The following is a 22,103-nucleotide window of genomic DNA, read 5'->3' as shown; positions in this document are numbered from 1 at the left end:
TGATTGATGCAGGTAGGGCAGTGGATGTTGTCTATATAGACTTCAGTAAGCCCTTTGACAAGGTCCCTCATGGCAGACTGGTACAAAAGATGAAGTCTCACGGGATCAGGGGTGAGCTGGCAAGATGGGTACAGAACTGGCTAGGTCATAGAAGGCAGAGAGTAGCAATGGAAGGGAGCTTTTCTGATTGGACGGCTGTGACTAGTGGTGTTCCGCAGGGATCAGTGCTGGGACCTTTGCTGTTCGTAGTATATATAAATGATTTGGAGGAAAATGTAACTGGTCTGATTAGTAAGACACAAAGGTTGGTGGAATTGCAGATAGCGATGAGGACTGTCAGAGGATACAGCAAGATTTAGATTGTTTGGAGACTTGGGCGGAGAGATGGCAGATGGAGTTTTATCTGGACAAATGTGAGGTAATGTATTTTGGAAGGTCTAATGCAGGCAGGGAATATACAGAGAATGGTAGAACCCTCAAGAGTATTGACAGTCAGAGAGATCTGAGTGTACAGGTCCATAGGTCACTGAAAGGGGAAACACAGGTGGAGAGGTAGTCAAGAAGGCATAGGGCATGCTTGCCTTCATTGGCCGGGGCATTGAGTATAAAAATTGGCAAGTTGTGTTGCAGCTGTGTAGAACCTTAGTTAGGCCCCACTTGGAGTATAGTGTTCAATTCTGGTCACCACACTACCAGAAGGATCTGGAGGCTTTAGAGAGGGTGCAGAAGAGATGTTGCCTGGTATGGAGGGCATTAGCTATGAGGAGAGGTTGAATAAACTCAGTTTGTTCTCACTGGAACAACAGAAGTTGAGGGCCGACCTGATAGAGGTCTACAAAATTATGAGGGGCATAGACAGAGTGGATAGTCAGAGGCTTTTTCCCAGGGTAGAGGGGTCAATTACTAGGAGGCATAGGTTTAAGGTGCGAGGGGCAAGGTTTAGAGGAGATGTACGAGGCAAGTGTTTTTTACACAGAGGGTAGTGGGTGCCTGGAACGTTTAAGGGGCATCTTGACAAATACATGAATAGGATGCGAATAGAAGCAACGCTCCATCTAAACTTCACTGTTCTCCGGGTTGGATTTTATTTGATGCACCAATGTTACTCATAGTATACACTTTCATTCCCTGCTTTCCTTCAGGTATGATGGGTATTCCAAATACCATTCGAATGGCCCCAATAGTGGGTCCAGTACAGTCCTTGGTGAAAGTGTTGACACCAGGCCTGAATTGTATGCAGTTTGTGTTCCCGTTGGGGGCGCTATTTGTGGAGCAATTAGGACATGCCAATGGGCCAGAACTCTTCTGGTGCAAATTCCAAGCAATTCCTGGTCCAGTGGGCATGCTAACCGCTGGGGCCAGATACAGCACCAAAGAGCCTGGCAGCTGGAGTTTTAAGCGCTCCACCTACCACACACTGACTGCAGCCAATAAGATGGCTCAGAGAAGACCTGCCCCCCGAGGTCAGGTATCTGAGGTGGATCCATAGCTCCATGCCAAGTGAGGAGTGGAGGGACACCCTCTTCCTCAGCGTGGGCCGCAGACTCAAGCCTGCCTTCCTGAACACTGCCTGGGAGGTGGTGGGAGAGGCAGTCAACACTGCCAGTCTCACCAGGCGGAGACAGCTGGTGATCCAGTGGGTTGGGTCTCACTGGCGAGTCCTCAGCCTTGAGAGGGGCAGAGAACCAGGGAGGGTTCCAAAGGCCATGGTGCAGGTGGCCTCTGGTTGGGGTGAACTCTGCTGATCCCCTGCTTCCTCTGCAACTGGGCAGTGCTTCTGAGGAGTGCCAACACCTTCTGGGCTCCTGATTGAGCTTGTCTCTTGACACAGCTGGGGTATGAGAGGAGAGGCCTGGGTGGGCTCCCTGATTACCAGAGGTCCTCTGAGTGATTTAAAGAACACAGGCAGCACTCAGTGGTGTGGGCAGCCAGGAGCCTGCATGTAGCATCAAGGGGGTGCATTTAAAAGACAGACTGCAGCATTGGCGGTCTGAGCTAGGCCACCCAGATCCTGAGGGGGGGCATCCCAAATCCATGGACTTGGCACCAAGTCACAACCTTCTACTGTCCCTGGCCCGGATAGCCATGCCCCAGAAAGCCCGACAGGTTTTTTAACCTACTGCCCCCTCTTTGCAGCCGTGGCGCCCAGTCCACCTTTGGCTGGTGGTCAATGAATTGGCTCAAAAGGCTGCACTCCGCCCAGTAACAGGTGGTGATTGGATCTGTGTCCACTGAAATGGTTCAGGGACCAAAATAGTTTTCAGTTTTGGTTGGGCAGCTTAGAGAAAAGACGTACTGTCTTTCCACCCCGTTTCTCTCCAGAAAGACTGTGTTTCTGAACTGGCAGAAAGCCTAGATGAATCTGGTTCCAGGAGAACCATTACAGGCTGGGAGGAAAAGTTCAGAATCTGATCACTCACTCTCCAGAAAAGCAGCGGCCAGGAAGCAAAGTTTGATGTGAAGCATGGAGCCTTCCAGGAGAAGCTGTGAGTAATATTGCCAAACTGTAAGGAAGATCATTGCAGGCTGTACACCTGAGACTTTAATCAACAAGCATACTGCGAAGAAGGCATGCTGTGAATCACCATTTGAAGCAAATACTATTTTCTCTGTGATTTCCATTTTCTCCCATACTTTGTGTTTGTGTGTAGAGAGTAGGGGAAGACAAGTTACAGTAAGAAATAGATACTTATTAATATTAACCAACTGTATCTGCTGCATAATTTGCCATTAATCTTGTTGTAAATAAACAGTAATTGTGTTTCAACTTACAAACCTGGTGACTGTAATTGTTAGGCAGCCATGGGTCAAAGGTTTCGGGAATTTTTATAAGAATTATTTATTAATTCGCTTGTTGTGACTCTGGGGCACATGGTGCTGGAATTGACACTCGCTTGCATGGGGGGGGTGGGATGTTGAAAGAAATGGATCTGATCCTTCTCTAATCTGTTTTAAATCACCATTTTGGCGTTGGAATTTAATAAGATCCTCGGGTTTACTCTGACATACCCATCGGTCATTCGGGGTTCCCAAGGAATGCTTTTCCTGGCCCCTTGCTTAGCTGACCCACATGTTCTTATATGGCCTGCTGGGGAGGATTGGTGGGGAACCTTTACCTTAATTACCCCATATTCATTTCCTTGGGCTTTCTCGATTATATATTTTAATAATGGGGCCGACGGGAGAGGCTTTCCGTCAACTGTCACAATCCTCTAGCTTCCGATTTCGGCAAAATGTCAGTCAAGCTATTTATTATACATGCTGTCTGAATAAATGTCAACCGGTGAAGGGAAATTCCCGTACCAGCCTCCCTTAACAGGCGCCGGAATGTGGCGATGAGGGGCTTTTCACAGTAACTTCATTGAAGCCTACTCGTGACAATAAGCGATTTTCATTTCAAATTAGGTGACCACATGTGCTACTGCTGCTGATTTAGCACTCTGAGTGTTCGTGGTACTGGGTAGGTTCAATCCTATTTCCTCCCTCACCTGTCCTTGATTGTTTTCCATATAAATGCCACATCCTGTTTTTCTCACTTCGTCCTCAACCGTCGACGATCCCTCTAGAAAACTTTTGAGCGGTTTTTTTTGTGCTGGTCTGTTGATCACTGGCACTGCCCCAATTTTCACCTTTTGTTTTGGCACAAACGGTCCCTTGGGACTGGCCGTTTTAGTTCTTTTAACTGTTATGTCCTTCCCTTGTAACATTAAAATACATCGGGCTATGCGATTCTGACGAATAATTCCACCTTTTATTCGTCCATCTAATAATAGTTGCAGGGGTGTGTGTTCTATAAAAATAGTGAATTAAGGCCAATAATACAGGTAACAGTTTGGATTACCCAAAAACTGCCAGTAGGTGGCAGTCACATGCAAAAGTGCTTGTTCTTCTGGACTTAACAGTCAGGATAGGCAACCCATGCCTTTCTCGTAGTAGAACGGCAGAGATAGTGGCGTCCATCGGCGTTACCTCAATGGCAAAAGCAATTCTGGATTCAATACTTGTACGGCTGGCGCCTGGGCCAATGCTTTTTTTTAGTTCATTCACGGCCTAAGCATGCTGCTGAGCACATTTCCACGGGGTGGTCTTTCTTTGCAGATCAGACAACAATGGAGCTTTGGTTGCAAGACCGTCTGTTTGGTTTCGGCAATATGCTACAATTCCTAAAAAGTATCTTAAGGATTTTAAATCACGGGGTAAGAGCAATTGTAAGGTGGTCTCTACTCTTTTTCTTTACATCTCGCTTCCCTCGGGTCACCGTAGTGCCTAAGTAAGTGACCTGGATTTTCATGATATGAGCCATTTTAAGGTTACCTTTTAGTCCTAGGAAGGCGCGAAGACCAAGCAATTCATCTAAGGGATCTGAGTGTCCCTCTCTCATTTCGGTTTGGAGGAAAAGGTCATCTACGTATTGAATTTAACATTTGGGTTTGGAGAAATTCACGAGACCGTTTGCTTATCTTTGATGGAATATGCAGGGCGAATTGTGAAATCCTTGCGGTAAACTTGTCCAGATGTACTGTTGACCCTCGAAGGTGAATGCAAATTTGTATTGCCCTCCCAAAATCCATTAATACCAGCAGACCACCCCGAATTGAATGGCTTAAACTATTATCATATAGGCTGCGATTGCTATCGTTTCTGTCAGTTTGGAACCTTTTTTCCCTCTGACTCTCGGGTCTGTTTCCAGTACTGCTAACCTGTGACTTACGTTCCCCGTCACTCAAGTGGAGAATTTGGCTGCCAAATACGTGGCTAACTCTTTCTTCCAGTCCTCCATGCCTGGATTTAACCTCTACCCAATCTTTACTTTTGTGTGATGTGTCGGTGGTTCAGCGCCTGTTTAGACCGTAACACGACCACTTTATTTTTTATAAGGGCCATACGTGACCACTTTATAAAAATCTTCAGAGACGCCAGAAATATTGCCCCTCCTGGACAAGGATCACAAATGAAACATCACACCATAAGACATAGGAGCAGAATTAGACCACTCGGCCCATCGGGTCTGCTCTGCTTTTCAAGCATGATTGATATTTTTCTCATCCCCATTCTCCTGCCTTCTCCCCATAACCCCTGATCCACTTAATAAGCAAGAACCTATCTATCTCTGTCTTAAGGACATTCAGTGATTTGGCCTCCACGACCTTCTGCGGCAAAATTTTCCACAGATTCACCACCCTCTGGCTGAAGAAATTCCTCCTCATCTCGGTTTTAAAGGATCGTCCCTTTAGTCTGAGATTGTGTCCTCTGCTTCTAGTTTTTCCTATCAGTGGAAACATCCTCTCCACGTCCACTCTATCCAGGTCTTGCAGTATGCTGTAAGTTTCAATAAGAGCCCCCCCTATCCTTCTAAACTCCAATGAGTACAGACCCAGAATCCTCGACAGTCCCTCATACGACAAGCTCTTCATTCCAGGGATCATTCTTGTGAACCTCCTCTGGACCCTTTCCAAGGCCATCAGATACGAGGCCCAAAACAGCTCACAATACTCCAAATGGGGTCTGACCAGAGCCTTTTATAGCCTCAGAAGTACATTCCTGGTCTTGTATTATAGAACATAGAACAGTACAGCACAGAACAGGCCCTTCGGCCCTCGATGTTGTGCCGAGCAATGATCACCCTACTCAAGTCAACGTATCCACCCTATACCAGTAACCCAACAACCCCCCCCCCAATTAACCTTATTTTTTAGGACACTAAGGGCAATTTAGCATGGCCAATCCACCTAACCCGCACATCTTTGGACTGTGGGAGGAAACCGGAGCACCAGGAGGAAACCCACGCACACACGGGGAGGACGTGCAGACTCCGCACAGACAGTGACCCAGCCGGGAATCGAACCTGGGACCCTGGAGCTGTGAAGCATTTATGCTAACCACCATGCTACCGTGCTGCCCCATTCTAGCCCTCTCGACATGAATGCTAACATTGCATTTGCTGTGTTAAAATGGATTCTGATTGAGGGAACAGAATCTCCATTTCAAAAATATTAAAATTCCCTATTTCATGAACTATGGCTGTTCCTACTTTCTGAGGTCTGTTTGAATTGCAGTCAAAATCTGGTACAATTATTAGATTGCAATTGCACCATGTGTCCGTGCATATATTTTAATACCTTTGTAATTCCATGCAATGGCTATATGTGTTTTCTGCCAGTATCATGCAACCCATTTTGAACCCAAATATCAGCTAATATAGCAAGTTTTATACAGTGATCTACAGGCCACCTTTTTATCCCCATCTGATGTCATAGAAGGATAAAGTGGCTGTGATCGCACACCATTTTTCCAATCACAGTTTCTTCACACACATTCTGCCAATATATTATGAGGTTTCCACGATAATAGAAACTTCAGAAGCAGAGATAATTTTTCTGCTTTGTTGTATTCTATTTGAAATAAGCTATTCAGTTTTCTCTTTATCGCAAAATTGGTTGTGTGATTCTTGAAGGTGAGGCTAAGATGGAAGTAAACACTTTAGAAGAACTTTAAACCCTCGCTAGGTTAACTACATACCCCCTCAGCAGATGCATTGCCACAACTGCAGACAGAGCAGCAGAAGGAAGCTGCAAATCATTTTGCACTTCTTTCGATGCTTTCTGGAATATAATTGTGGTAGTATGACTAGGTTTATTACGGTAGCTGGAAGTGTGAGCTGCCATTGGTGCAGAGGACTCGCTGCCCATTGGCCCAGGTATGTCATGTGCCTCTCTGCTGATTGCGGCCGTCTGTCAATCAAAAGCGGTTGCTGCGGTCCCGAGCAGAGACCTCAGGTCCTCCCCCTCTGCTCTCCTCAGGGGCCCGTGCGGCTCGCGGACCTCGCTGCCCCCTCCCCCCATCGCCACGTGCGATCCCAGGGCGCTGCCATTTTGGGCCCCCGACTCCACATGCGGGGAACAGGCGCCGCCATTTTGTTCACCCCCCACCACGTGCGGCCGACGGGTGCCGCCATCTTGGATCGGCACCGAGGACCCCGCAGGTGACTGCTCTCTGCCAGATGACTCGCCTCAGTTACATTGGACCAGTCGCGGCCTCGCACGCTATCTACGGCAACCACGAAGATCCTTCTCAATGGCCACGAGACAAGCTGCCTGCTGGACTCCGGGAGCACAGAGAGTTTCTTCCACCCCGCCACGGTAAGACGCTGCACTCTTCCTGTCTATCCGGTTAAGCAAAAAATCACTCTGGCCTCCGGTTCGCACTCGGTCCAGATCACAGGGTGCTGCATAGCGGACCTCACGGTCCAGGAGAGGGAGTTTAAAAATTACAAGCTCTCCATCCTTCCCCACCTCTGCGTGACAGCACTCCTGGGGTTAGATTTCCAGTGCAACCTCCAGTGCTTAACGTTCAAATTCGCCGGCCCTATACCCCCCCTTACTGTCTGCAGCCTCACGTCCCTCAAGGTCGATCCCCCGTCCTTGTTTGCAAACCTCACCCCGGATTGCAAACCCGTCGCCACCAGGAGCAGGCGGTACAGTGCCCAGGACCGGACCTTCATCAGGTCCGAAGTCCAATGGCTTCTGAAGGAAGGGGTCATCGAGGCCAGCAACAGCCCCTGGCGAGCACAAGTGCTGGTAGTAAAGACCGGGGAGAAAAATAGGATGGTCATAGACTACAGTCAGACCACCAACAGGTTTACGCAGCTGGACGCGTACCATCTCCCACGTATCTCCGACCTGGTCAACAGGATCGCGCAGTACAAGGTCTTCTCTACGGTGGACCTCAAGTCAGCCTACCATCAGCTCCCCATCTGCACGAGTGACCGAAAGTACACTGCGTTCGAAGCGGATGGGCGAACGCTCTACCACTTTTTAAGGGCTCCCTTCGGTCTCACAAACGGGGTCTCGGTCTTCCAAAGGGAGATGGACCGAATGGTCGACCAATACGGTTTACCTTCCCGTATCTTGATAACGTCACCATCTGCGGCCACGACCAGCAGGACCACGGCACCAATCCCCGAAAATTCCTCCGAACCGCAAAACTCCTTAATCTGACCTATAACAAGGATAAATGCGTGTTTAGCACCGACCGTCTCGCCATCCTCGGCTACGTAGTGCGTAACGGAGTGATAGGCCCCGACCCTGAATGCATGCGCCCCCTGATGGAGCTTCCCCTCCCCCACTCCCTCAAAGCCCTCAAGCGCTGTCTGGGCTTCTTTTCCTATTACGCCCAGTGGGTCCCCAATTACGCCGACAAAGCCCGTCCACTCATCCAATCAGCCACTTTTCCACTGTCGATGGAGGCCCGCCAGGCCTTTAGCCGCATCAAAGCAGACATTGAAAAGGTCACGATGCACGCTATCGACAAGTCCCTCCCCTTCCAAGTCGAGAGCGACGCGTCCGATGTAGCTTTGGCAGCCACCCTCAATCAAACGGGCAGACCCGTGGCCTTCTTCTCCCGTACCCTCCACGCTTCCGAAACCCGCCACTCCTCGGCCGAAAAGGACGCACAGGCCATAGTAGAAGCTGTGCGACATTGGAGGCACTATCTGGCCGGCAGGAGATTCACCCTCCTCACAGACCAACGGTCAGTGGCCTTCATGTTCGACAAGGCACAGAGGGGCGAGATAAAGAACAGCGGTGGAGGATAGAACTGTCCACCTACAACTACGACATCTTGTATCGTCCTGGGAAGCTAAACGAGCCTCCCAAAGCCCTGTCCCGCGGCACCTGTGCCAACGCACAAGTGGACCGCCTTTGAACCCTCCACGCGGACCTCTGCCACCCGGGGGACACCCGCTTTTTCCATTTTATAAAGACCCGCAAACTGCCCTACTCCATCGAGGAGGTCAGGATAGTGAATAGGGAATGCCACATCTGTGCGGAGTGCAAGACGCACTTCTACCGCCCTGAACAAGCGCATCTTATAAAGGCTTCCCGCCCCTTTGAACGTCTCAGCATGGACTTCAAAGGTCCCCTCCCCGCCAACAACTGCAACACGTACTTCCTCAACGTGATTGACGAGTACTCCCGCTTCCCCTTCGCCAACCCCTGCCCTGACATGACCACAACCACCATCACTAAAGCCCTACACACCATCTTCTCCCTGTTCGGTTTCCCTGAGTGACGAACTGCATCAATTCCTGCTCAGCAAGGGCATCGCCTCCAGCAGGACGACCAGTACAACCCCAGGGGTAATGGACAAGTCGAGAGGGAGAACAGTACGGTCTGAAAGACCGTCCTGCTAGCCCTGCAGTCCAGAAATCTCCCAGTCTCCCACTGGCAAGAGGACCTCCCAGACGCCCTCCATTCTATTTGGTTACTCCTCTGTACCTCCACTAACCAAACGCCTCACGAACGCCTTCTTGTTTTTCCCAGGAAGTCTTCCTCAGGGACCCCGCTCCCGACCTGGCTGGCTACCCCCGGGCCCATCCTGCTCCGGAAGCATGTGCGGGTGCACAAGTCGGACCCGTTGGTTGAAAGAGTCCAGCTATTCCACGCAAACCCGCAATACGCGTATGTGGAGTATCCCGACGGCCGACAGGACACGGTCTCCCTTCGGGACCTGGCACCCGCCGGATCCCGGCCACACCCCCCGGCGCCAGCAACCCCAACCACCCCCAACCCCAACTGCCCCCAGCAAGCACCCCCCCCCCCCCCCCACCCGGCCCCACCGACACCTACACACCCACGGCCCAGCGTACAGGACGACCCTCTCCCGGCCTGGCCCCCACTAGCTCCGACCAGGGGTACAGACACAAGAACAGGATCATCGCTCCCGGAGTCACGGACGACCACCGCTCCAACGTCGCCGGCACAGCTACGCAGGTCAAACAGGACATCCATGGCACCCGATCGGCTGATCGAATCAATGTGACCTGCTGATGGACTCTTGTTTTCCTAGTCTGTTCTCCATTTTTTTCCCCCCCAGTCTTTACACACTGTACATAGTTTTGTTTGTATTTTGCACATAATTGCGGGCCAGTAGGCAGCCATCAATGCAATGGTACGATCTAACATCTCTAGTCATACTACCAGTCTCTCACGGATTCACGGGACACGCACCACCCCCCCCAATGTCTGCGTTTCCCGTACCCCCCCCCGGTTCCTTTTTCAACAGGGGGTGAATGTGGTAGTATGACTAGGGGTATTACGGTACCTGGAAGTGTGAGCTGCCATTGGTGCAGAGAACTCGCTGCCCATTGGCCCAGGTATGTCATGTGCCTCTCGGCCGATTGGCTGAGAGGTAGGTAGCTCCGCCTACGAGGCAGGGTATAAGAACCCGTGTTTCCCGGCAGTCGGTCATTCTTCTGTACGTCTGCTGCCGGGTACACTTCTTGTGTATTAAAGCCTATCGTTCGGACTTTATCTACGTTACGTGTCCATTGATTGTGCATCAATAATACTCATATATGTTCTGATTTTAAACCTGTTTAATTTGAGTGTATTTTGTATAATTAACTCATATGGATAGGCGGGCAAAAGTTTCAAAGCGGAACTTTTAAAACTATTAATGTTTCAAATGGAATATACAAGATTTTTAATTTTAAAGAGCCTGTTTTTTTCAATGCTGGACCGAATAGTATGTTTAATGAATGAAGTGCCGTCAATAAAAACAATTAGAAATCTGAAAAAAAAAACATTTCATTTGCTTCCCTTTTGAGGCCAGGAGCATACTGCTGGGTCTTGAGGCTGTGCGACGGCCCCCTGCAGATGTGGTGCAGGCTCCAGCTTGCATTGGCCTTGATGCCTTCGGCGACACCTACTCACCTTGACTGCAACAAACAGAACAAGGGCAATCTCCGCCAGATCAACATCAACATTCATCTTTGTATCTAGAAGGATTTGAAGAAGGAGCAAGGCCGACAATCAGTTAGGTCTTATATCCCGGGACCCTCAAATCACCCAAGCCTCCCCCACCTTTACCATGACTGTCCCACCTTCTCTCAGAGTACCATCCAATGAGTCAGTTGAGCTGACAACCTTCGCTCTGCACACTCACTCCCTGCCAGATTAGCAGCCTCGAGAACCCAGACCTCTGCCAGCAACATTCGGGAGATTGTGCTCAGCTGTCATCCGCTCACCCAAATAGTTACCCTTTGGCCACAAGAGGGTCCTCAGTGGTGAACCCCTGCTCTTTACGGTTTGATTGTTCGAAGCTGGCTCCATAGTGCTGGTGCACCTAGAGTACAGGCACACTGTTCAGGCATCAAAGGTTGCAGAACACCCAGTCCACAAATCATCTTCTTGGACATCCACCTGTTCTTTCGAGAAGGCACTTGAGAGTTCAGGAACCATGAAGTTAAATCACAACTAACAAGGCTTTGAGCCTCCTTGACAGTCTTCAGTTGTCAAGCTAGAGGTTGCTCACAGACAAAGGGAGTGAAATGGAATGTGAACACCCAAGTACAAAGGTAGAAAAGAAGGCAGACAGCAACATTGACAACACGGAGCCACTTGGAAATGAAATAAGACAAGCTGCAACATGGCTCTGTCCTGTTATGGGTCTCTTCAATATTTAAAGATGGCTTGAATCCTTCACATACGCAACCCCCCCTCCCCCACCAGCCCAGGGCGACCCCCGACCTGGCCCCCTCCAGCCCTTCAAACAATCTCAATCTATTTTTAAATTCGTCCATGGCCCATTTACCGGCCTGGATTGTCTAAGCTCTCCTTTATTAGCATAGAGGTCTCGATGACCGTCCTTTATCTCTATGTTAGCTTTCCATTTGTTATAAGATGCCGGAAATACTCTTTCCAAAATCCTCATCTGCTTTCTGTACCTCGACAAAATATGTAAGGATGGTGGCCAAGGCTGCTCCAGCCTCCTCAGCCGGGGCATTGGTGCCCGGGGCATTCCCCCATTTTATTTTGGTCCGAACAGTCCCTTTGGATTGTTCGCTGTGGAGTCCTAACATTCCTGCTGTTCCCCTTCGTATCTGGGATTGTCTGCAAGGAAGGTAGGTGTTTAGATTCTCTTGACTGAAGTGTCACAGCCTTGGAGCATTTGTTTTCAGAGGTGTTTAGCAAAGGACGTGTCATGTTTTCCTTTCCTTTGCCTGATTCAGACTTTCTACCAGGTCTTCTCTACTGTATCCCACAGCTGTTAGTATGGCCATTTTCATTTCCCCGATTGGTCCCCCTGTGCCTGGAAAGGCTCATTTACTGGGATCTCTTTTTTGCTATTTCTGCTAACTGGGCCAATATATATATATATGGCGTGTCATACCTCATGCCCCCTGTCTGTCTTGTTGTGATGGGGTTCCTGGGAATTGCTTGCGGAGTGGCGGGGCTAGGATGTTCAGACCCCGGAGGAGGAGGAGTCAGGGCTCCCGACCTCCTCCCAAACAATATTCTTCCACGGTTTCACCCAGTTCACCCCGATCTACCTCACCTTCTTCCATATTCTTTGATTCTACATCTCCAAAGGCGCACATCAGATCCCTCCGGACCTGAAGTTGAGACTTCAACTTATCTATCTCATGCGGACATCAGTGGTCAGTGGTTTAATGTATAAAGGTTTTACTCGTTTGATGTAACACTTTTGCGGTTGTTTATAAATTAGCACATTTCGGACTTCCGGTGGCAGTTATGCAGCAATAAGCCACACATGTGGGAGCTCCCGTTTTAAAGAGATTTTTCGGCTCTTTTGAGAGCCCAAAACGGAAATTTTTCGACGTCTCCCGGTGGGGGAAGGTGTGCTGAACGACTTTCCCTGCAGTCCATGACTCGAACTCGGAGTGGAAAGGTGGAAAAAACAGCAGCAGCTCCTCAGAACAAACGGGGGAAGGGATCCAAGATGGCCACCGACAAAGCTCCAGGGGAGTGGAGACTCTGGGCCCAGAAACAACAAACTGATCTCCTGCGCTGCTTTAAAGAATTCAAGGATGAAGTACTGAGCTCTCTGCAGGAAACAAACAGAAGGCTGTCAGAGATTCAGTCCACCCAGGGTGCTGCCATCAAGAAGTTGCAGACGCAGGCCATTGAACGAGAGGAGGAGGCCGTGGTCCTCGTGAGTAAGGTGGAGGGGCACGAAGCACTCCACAAGAAGTGGCAGGAACGCTTCGAGGAGCTGGATCACCGCATGAGGTTGAAAAACCTGCGGATCTTGGGCCTTGCGGAGGGGCTGGAGGGATCGGACCTGACAGCCTATGTGGCTGTAATGCTGGGTTCGCTAGTGGGGGCCGGGTCTCTCCATCTGCCCCTGGTGCTGGAGGGAGCACACAGAGTACTGGCCAGGAGGCCTAAGGAGAATGAACCCCCGCGTGCGGTGCTGGTGAGGTTCCACCGGTTCAGTGATCGGGACTGCGTGCTGCGCTGGGCCAAGAAGGTGAAGAGCAGCAATTGGGAGAATGGGGTAGTGCGGATCTACCAGGACTGGAGTGCGGAGGTGGCTAAGCGGCGGTCCGGATTTAATCGGACGAAAGAGGTGCTTTATAGAAAAAAGATAAAGTTCGGAATGTTGCCGCCCGCGCGCCTGTGGGTAACTTATTCGGACCGGGACCATTATTTCGATTCCCCGGAGGAGGCGTGGGCCTTCGTGCGGACGGAGAAACTGGACTTGAACTAGGGGTTGGGGGTTGCGAGGTCGGCTGTAAGATATTAGTGCTGGATTCGGCTGTTGCTGTGTTCTCTTTTTCTTCTGTTTTTTTCTTCTTGTTTTAGTACTTTTGCAATTTTGATATGGTTATTTACGGGGGGGGTTGTTCTGCTATGTTTTTGTTTTTGTGCTTGGGGCATTGTTTGGGCTGTGTATCTTGCGGGGAGGGTCGGGGGGGTATGTTGTATTCTATGTCGGAGTGGGGGTATGGAGGGGGGCTGATATTTGGGAGCTGCGTCAGAAGGGTGTGGTGGGGCAGGGCGAAAGCGCGGGCTTTCCTCTGGTTTCCCGCGCTGCGGGGCTGGGGGGGCGGAGATGATGACGGGGGAGGTGGGGCCTTAATTGGTTCTTCCCCGCGCTGGAGCGGTGCCAGGAGGAGGGATAGATTGGGGGATGATCCCACTTCGGGAGGGGTCGGGCTATTGGCGGGAGTTTCCGGGGTCAGCAGAAGTTAGCTGACCCACGGAAGTACAATGGAGGACGGTTCGCGGCTGGGAGGGTTCCTAGCCTGGGGGGGAAGGGAGGGGGGGAAAGGGGAATACCGGGTTGCTGCTGGTAGGGTCAAGAAGGAGCTGGTGGGGGCTGGGGGACAGAGGTGAGGGGTTGTCGCTATGGGGACGGGTCGAGCAGGGGACGCTGGCCTGGGACGGGCAGTCGACGGGCTATGACTAGCCGACGGGGGAGGGGGGCGGGACGCCCTCTGATCCGGTTGGTCACCTGGAATGTGAGAGGGTTGAATGGGCCGGTGAAGCGGTCAAGGGTACTGGCTCACCTGAAGGGGCTAAAGGCGGATGTGGCAATGCTTCAGGAGACCCACCTGAGGGTGGCGGACCAGGTCCGCCTGAGTAAGGGATGGGTGGGGCAGGTTTTCCACTCGGGGTTGGATGTGAGGAACCGGGGAGTGGCGATTCTGGTGGGGAAAAATGTGTTGTTTGAGGCATCGGAGGTGGTGGCGGATAAGGGGGGTAGGTATGTGATGGTTAGGGGCAGGCTACAAGGAGAGAAGGTGGTACTGGCTAGTGTGTATGCCCCAAATTGGGACGATGCGGGCTTTATGAGGCGTATGTTGGGACGGATCCCGGATCTGGAGGCGGGAGGTCTGATCATAGGGGGGGACTTTAATACGGTGTTGGATCCTTCACTGGATCGGTCCAGCTCTAGGACGGGTAGGAGGCCGGCGGCGGCCAAGGTACTGAGAGGGTTTATGGATCAGATGGGTGGAGTGGATCCATGGAGGTTTGTGAGGCCGAGGGCACGTGAGTACTCTTTCTTCTCCCACGTACATAGGGTCTACTCTCGGATAGATTTCTTCGTGGTGAGTAGGGGACTGATTCCGAGAGTGGAGGAGGCCGAGTATTCGGCCATTGCAATCTCTGACCACGCTCCGCATTGGATAGAGTTGGAAATGGGGGAGGTGCGAGACCAACGTCCGTTGTGGCGGTTGGATGTGGGGTTGTTGGCGGAGGAGGAGGTGTGTAGGAGGGTCCGGGCAAGTATTGAGGGGTACCTTGAGGTGAATGATACGGGGGAGGTTCAGGTGGGGATGGTCTGGGAAGCCCTGAAGGCAGTAATTTGTGGGGAGCTGATATCCATCCGGGCACACAGGGAGAGGAGCGAGAGGAGTGAGAGGGATAGACTGGTGGGAAAGATGCTGGAGGTGGACAGGAGGTATGCAGAGGCACCAGAGGAGGGACTGTTGGGGGAGAGGTGCAGCCTGCAGGCTAAATTTGATTTGCTGACCACTAGAAAGGCTGAGGCACAGTGGAGGAAGGCACAAGGGGCAGTGTACGAACATGGTGAAAAGGCGAGTAGGATGCTGGCTCATCAGCTCCGTAAGCGGGATGCGGCTAAGGAGATTGCTGGAGTGAGAGACAAGAGTGGGAATGTGGTGCGGAAGGGGGTAGAGGTGAATGAGGTCTTCAAGGACTTTTACGGGGAACTGTACCAGTCGGAGCCAACGGGGGAGAGGAGGGGAATGGAGAGGTTCCTTGACAGGCTTTCTTTCCCGAAGGTGCAGGAGGAGAAGGTGGAGGGGCTGGGTGCGCCGATTGAGCTGGAGGAGCTAGTTAAGGGGATCGGGCAGATGCAGTCAGGGAAGGCACCGGGGCCGGATGGGTTCCCGGTGGAATTTTATAAAACGTTCGTGGACCTAGTGGGCCCCTTGCTGGTGCGGACACTCAACGAAGCGTGGGAAGGGGGGACTTTGCCCCCGACGATGTCACGGGCGCTGATCTCGTTAATTTTAAAGAAGGACAAGGACCCCCAGCAGTGTGGTTCATACAGGCCCATATCTCTCCTCAACGTGGATGCTAAGGTGCTGGCAAAAATCCTGGCCACCAGGATAGAGGACTGTGTGCCAGGGGTTGTGCATGAGGACCAGACAGGTTTTGTGAAGGGAAGGCAGCTGAACACGAATGTGCGGAGATTGCTGAATGTCATTATGATGCCGGTGATTGAGGGGGAGGCAGAGATAGTGGTGGCGCTGGATGCGGAGAAGGCCTTCGATAGAGTGGAGTGGGGGTACCTATGGGAGGTGTTGGGGAGGTTTGGATTTGGTGAAGGGTTCATTAGATGGGTAAGGCTGCTATATGAGGCCCCGATGGCGTGCGTGGCCACGAATAGGAGGAGGTCGGAGTACTTCCGGCTTTACCGAGGGACTAGGCAGGGTTGCCCCTTGTCCCCCTTGTTGTTTGCACTGGCAATCGAGCCGCTGGCGATGGCATTGAGAGATTCAGAGAGGTGGAGAGGCTTGGTGCGAGGTGGAGAGGAACATAGGGTGTCGTTGTATGCCGACGACCTGTTACTGTATGTGGCGGACCCGGTGGGAGGGATGCCGGGAGTGATGGAGTTACTAGCCGAGTTTGGGACCTTCTCAGGTTATAAATTAAACTTAGGCAAGAGCGAGGTGTTTGTGGTGCACCCTGGAGACCAGGAGGAAGGAATTGGTAGGCTCCCGCTTAGGCGGGCAGGGGAGAGCTTTAGGTACCTGGGGGTGCAAGTGGCCAGGGACTGGGGGACTCTCCACAAGCATAACTTTACCAGGCTGGTAGATCAGATGGAGGAGGAGTTCAGGAGGTGGGACATGCTGCCATTGTCGTTGGCGGGGAGGGTGCAGTCCGTCAAAATGACAGTGCTTCCGAGGTTCTTATTCCTTTTTCAGTGCCTGCCCATATTTATCCCCAGGGCCTTCTTTAGGAGAGTGACCGGCAGTATTCTGAGCTTTGTGTGGGCACATGGGACTCCGAGAGTGAGGAGGGTATTCCTGGAGCGAGGAAGGGATAGAGGCGGGCTGGCGCTGCCCAACCTTCTGGGGTACTATTGGGCAGCCAATGTGTCAATGGTGCGTAAATGGGTGATGGAGGGGGGAGGGGCGGCGTGGAAAAGAATGGAGATGGCGTCATGTAGAGGTACAAGCCTGGGTGCCATGGTAACGGCACCGTTGCCGCTCTCCCCCAAGAGGGTTACCACGAGCCCGGTGGTGGCGGCGACCCTAAGAATCTGGGGACAGTGGAGACGGCATCGGGGGGAAACAGGGGGCTCGATGGAGGCTCCACTGGGTGGCAACCATCGGTTCATCCCGGGGAACACGGATGGGGGATTCAGGGGATGGCAAAGGGCGGGCATCAGCAAATTGAGGGACCTGTTTATTGGCGGGAGGTTTGCGGGCCTGGGGGAACTGGAAGATAAATTTGGCCTTCCCCAGGGGAACATGTTCAGATACCTGCAGGTAAAGGCGTTTGCTAGGCGACAGGTAGAGGGATTCCCTTTGCTGCCCTCGCAGGGGACGATGGACAGAGTGCTTTCGGGGGTGTGGGTAGGAGAGGGGAAGGTGTCTGACATCTATAAGGTAATGCAGGAGGTGGAGGAGTCGTCAGTGGAGGAGCTGAAGGCTAAATGGGAGGAGGAACTCGGGGAGCAGATAGAGGACGGGACTTGGGCGGAGGCCTTGGAGAGAGTCAACTCCTCCTCCTCATGTGCGAGGCTTAGTCTCATCCAATTTAAGGTGCTGCACCGGGCCCATATGTCCGGGACTAGGATGAGTAGGTTCTTCGGGGGTGAGGACAGGTGCACCAGATGTTCGGGGAGTCCTGCGAACCACGCCCATATGTTCTGGGCATGCCCAGCACTGGAAGAATTCTGGAAGGGGGTGGCGGGGACGGTGTCGAGGGTGGTTGGATCCAGGGTCAAACCAGGGTGGGGACTCGCGATTTTTGGGGTTGGGGTGGAGCCGGGAGTGCAGGAGGCGAAAGAGGCCGGTGTCCTGGCCTTTGCGTCCCTAGTAGCCCGTCGAAGGATTCTGTTACAATGGAAGGATGCAAGGCCCCCAAGCGTGGAGACCTGGATCAGTGACATGGCGGGATTTATAAAATTGGAAAAGGTCAAATTTGCCCTGAGAGGATCAATACAAGGGTTCTATAAACGATGGCAGCCTTTTCTGGACTTCCTGGCTCAGAGATAGGTAACTGGGTCAATAGCAGCAGCAACCGGGGGGGGGGGGGGGGGGGGGGGGTGCATTATTGTAGTGTTTATTCTGTAACTTTATAGTGTGTTAATTTGCGTTGTTGTTAAAATGCTGGGTTGTTCATGGGGATGGGGCGAATGTATATGATTGTTAATATTATTATTATTTTCGGTATTTTACTAAGGTGCGTTATTGTTGTATAAAATCAAAATTTCTCAATAAAATTATTTAAAAAAAAAAATAAATTAGCACATTTCTTACTCAACCTTTTAGTTTATTTTTGGGTTCACTAACAGCTCGTCTCCTTTTCCAGATAAGCTTCCTCAGTTTCCATCTCGTGATCAATTGTTGCTTCGTATTTCATTCTCCTTGACCTTTAAATTGTTTCAAATAGAGTGTCCCTTTGTTTCCTCTCTCTCGTAATCAATTTAAGATTCACCTAAGGTGACTTCCGGTGGCGGCTATGAAGGAGTAAGTCGCACATTTGGTGGCTCCCGCTCGGGTCGGAGTTTTGAACCTTTTACTCCGATTTCTTTACTGGACTTCATTTGGAAAATCGATGACAGAGGCAATTGTGTACTGAATTCCCACATCGGTGCATGGAGAGGAGGACTAGAAGTGCTCGTAAAGGCAGAAACAGAAAGACAGAGAAGGCTTGGGCTGAAGCTGCACCGGGAAGAAGCAAGGCGGAGGACCGGACCTCTGGCTTATCGACCCAGCGGTCAACGGAGGGCTTCGCCAAGCAGAAGCAGGACTGCTTGGACTCACTTAAAGAGGCAATTGCGCGGCTGGAGCTTAGATTGGATGCGCAAGATCGGGCGATCCAGAAAATAGAGAAGGTGCTGGCTGAGCAGGAGGAACATCAAACAGCAGTGGAGGTGAAGGTGGGAATGCTAAGAGACCAGCAGAATAGGCTCCTGGAGAAGGTGGAGGACCTAGAGAACAGGTCCCGCCGGCAGGACTTGAGGATCGTTGGGCTCCCGGAGGGGTCCAAAGGAGCGGACGTTGGGGCATACATAGCGGGCATGTTCGAGAAGCTGCTGGGGATGGGGCATTCCCCCGACCCTTGGAGGTGGACAGGGCTCACAGAGCACTCGCGAGGAAGCCGCGAATGGGAGACCCCCCCCCCCCCAAGGGAAATGGTGGTGAAATTCCACAGGTATTTGGATAAGGAGCGTATTTTACAGTGGGCCAAGCAGACACGGAGCTATAAATGGACAACAGTATCCTGCGGATCTATCAGGACCTGAGTGCGGAGGTGGCCAGGAGAAGAGCAGGGCGGGGTTTAACCTGATCAGGTCGACCCTTTTCAAGAAAAAGGTGAAGTTTGGGCTGTTATATCCGGCTCGCCTCTGGGTCACATATGAGGAGCAACATTTTTATTTTGAGTTGCCTCAGGAAGCACTGGACTTCGCGAAAAGGAAAGTACTGGTGTCGGACTGAGAACTTTGAACTTTGCTGCAACGTTTATGTTCAAAAATGTTTCTTGTTTTTCGTTTTGCGGACATTATTTGTAATGCCTCCTGTATTGATCTGGGGCCAGTTGCAGAGCTGAGTGAGTTAAAGTTTGCATTTGCAGTGTTGGGGGATGGAGGTGTGTTTGTCTAGATGCTGGATCTTTTGCTTGATCTTTTCTTTGTTCAACTGGGTTTTTTTTTCTCTGTCGGCAATTGTGTTGGGATTGTTTTTCATTTGAATATGTATGTATGAGCGGGGTGGGGGATCAATAGGTGGGAGAATGTCTGGCGGCAGGGGCGAGGGCCACCAAGCTAGCTGGGCGGGCTAGCTCATGGAAGCGTAGTGGGGGGTGAGCAGATGTTAGGCTTATCAAAGGGATTGATTTATTTTGTGCTGTTACTGGGGCGGGGGGAGGGGGGGGGGGAAAGTGTTCTGCTGACGAGGGAGAGACTTTTGCTGAGGGACAGAGAGGAGGTCGGGGGCTGAGGCTGCCTGGGGGCAGGCCGGTGGAGGCATGGGGCGCAGGCTGGCGACTGGCCCAAGAGAGGGAATGGCTGATCGGCGAGGGGGGGGGGGTGATGAGCCCCCCAACTAGACTGATTACCTGGATGTAAGAGGGCTCAATGGGCCAGTCAAGAGGGCATGCGTGTTCCCACATTTGAGAGGGCTGAAGGCGGACGTGATAATTCTGCAGATTAATTCTTAGAGTAGCTGACCACATTAGATTAAGGAAAGGTTGGGTCAGACAGGTTTTTCACTCAGGACTGGACTCGAAGACTAGAGGGGTCGCGATCCTGATCAACAAGCGAGTGGTGTTTGAGGCGGGAAGAATAGTTGTGGATGGGGGAGGCCGGTACATTATGGTCAGTGGGAAATTGGAGCGAGTGCAGGTGGTACTAAATTGGGACGATGTGGAATTTATAAAGAGGATGCTGGGGAATATACCCGACCTGGATTCGCATAAGCTGGTCATGGGAGGGGACTTCAACACAGTCATTGACCCTGGTTTAGACCGGTCAAGCTCAAAAAGGGCAGGATGCCAGCAATGGCTAAGGAGCCAAAAGGGTTCATTGAGCAGACGGGGAGGGTGGACACATGGAGATTTTGGCAGCTGAGAGTGAAGGAGTTCTCCTTCTACTCACATATGCATAAAGTGTACTCCCGGATTGATTTTTGGCTGAATTAACATCCTCCTGTAACTTGTCCATATTTCCCAGTAGGCTGAGGACCAGGGCTACTATTCCCATGCATGAACATATGTGCATGATTCTGAGGCGGTGGACAGGATCTGTACATTCAGGGAGTGGAAACCCTTCCTGTTAATATAGGGTATTCCCTCTTCCCCCGGTGCTTGCACGGTGGCGTGCGCGCCATCGATGGCCCTCTGGACCTGGGGTATCATGGCGATGAGTGCGAGATGCCACACAGGTTCCCCGCTCGAACCCTGGAATGACTAATTGCCATAAAGACTGAGGGCTGCAGTGACCATGAGGACGTGGAACAGGTGCCGCACTATCTCCCTGTTCAGACGCAGTCTTCTGTAGCACATGGTGTCCGTCAACTTATACAACCATTGCCTCCTGTACACCCTGCCTAGCGTGTTGCTGGTCTCCCCTTCTGGCGCCCTCCTCAGCCTAATAGGTGGCCGGGTCTTGAGGCTGTGCGGTGGCCCCCTGCAGATATGGTACAGGCTCCAGACTGCATTGGCCTTTATGATTCGGCGACATCTGCCCACCTTGGCTGTGACAAGCAGAACAACAGAACCTCCACGGGATCAAAGCCAACATTCATCTTTGGATCTGGAAAGAATCAGATTGCAAGCCTCCCCCACGTTTACCATGACTGTCCCACCTTCTCTCAGAATGCCATCCAGTGAGCCAGTTGTGCTGGCACCCTTCGCTCTGTACACTCACTCCCAGCCCGGTCAGGAACCACTAGACACCTTGGCCAGGATTCTCCGCTACCTGGCGGGGTGGGCCATACTGGTGCCGAGGAGTGGCGTGAACCACTCTGGCGTTGGGCTGCCCAGAAGGTGCGGAATCCTCTGCACCTTCAGAGGTTAGGCCGGCGCTGGCGGGGTTGGCGCCCCACCAGCTGGCGCCAAAGGGCTTGGTGCCGCACGAACCGGTGCTGAAGGGCCTCTGCCGGCCAGCACGAGTTGGCTCAAACGCAGGAGCGCCAGCGTGTACTGGTGTCGTCCCCGCGCATGCGCAGGGGGGTTCTTCTCCGCGCGGGCCATGGCGGAGGTTGACAGCAGCCAACGCAGAGGGAAAGAGTGCCTCCCACGGCACAGGCCCGCCCATGGATCGGTGGGCCCCGATCGCGGGCCAGGCCACGTTGGGGGCGCCCCCACCCGGGGCCAGATCCCCCCCGCGCCACCCGAGGACTCCGCAGGCCACCCGCAGAGCCAGATCCCGCCGGTAAGGACCTGGTCTAATTTACGCTGGCGGGACCTGACGAAAATGGGCGGCCACTCGGCCCATCGCGGGGCGGAGAATTGCTGGGGGAGGGTGGGGGGGGGGGGGGGGGGAGACAGCCAACACCCCCCGACCGGCACGGCACGATTCCTGCCCCCGCCAAAAAACCGGCGGTGGAAAATTCGGTAGCCGGCGTCGGGGCGGGATTCATGCCGCCCCCCGGC

The 22,103-nt window shown here is 52.2% G+C and overlaps 1 protein-coding gene across 1 annotated transcript in view; it reads right to left on the bottom strand.

Annotated features, from left to right (window-relative positions):
- Positions 1-10,525: 10,525 nt before the first annotated feature.
- Positions 10,526-22,103, bottom strand: part of zgc:136493 (uncharacterized protein LOC692276 homolog) — a 109,777-nt gene continuing 98,199 nt past the window's right edge. Inside the window, exon 7 of the mRNA XM_038797001.1 lies at positions 10,526-10,777. Coding sequence (XP_038652929.1) covers positions 10,759-10,777 — 19 coding nt within the window. The 3' untranslated portion in view covers positions 10,526-10,758. The remainder of the gene's footprint in view (positions 10,778-22,103) is intronic.

The sequence above is a fragment of the Scyliorhinus canicula genome, chromosome 5 (genome assembly GCF_902713615.1).
Source record: "Scyliorhinus canicula chromosome 5, sScyCan1.1, whole genome shotgun sequence".
Taxonomy (NCBI): Eukaryota; Metazoa; Chordata; class Chondrichthyes; order Carcharhiniformes; family Scyliorhinidae; genus Scyliorhinus; species Scyliorhinus canicula.
The sequence above is the reverse complement of the archived record's forward strand: the minus strand, read 5'-3'. Positions and strand labels throughout refer to the sequence as shown.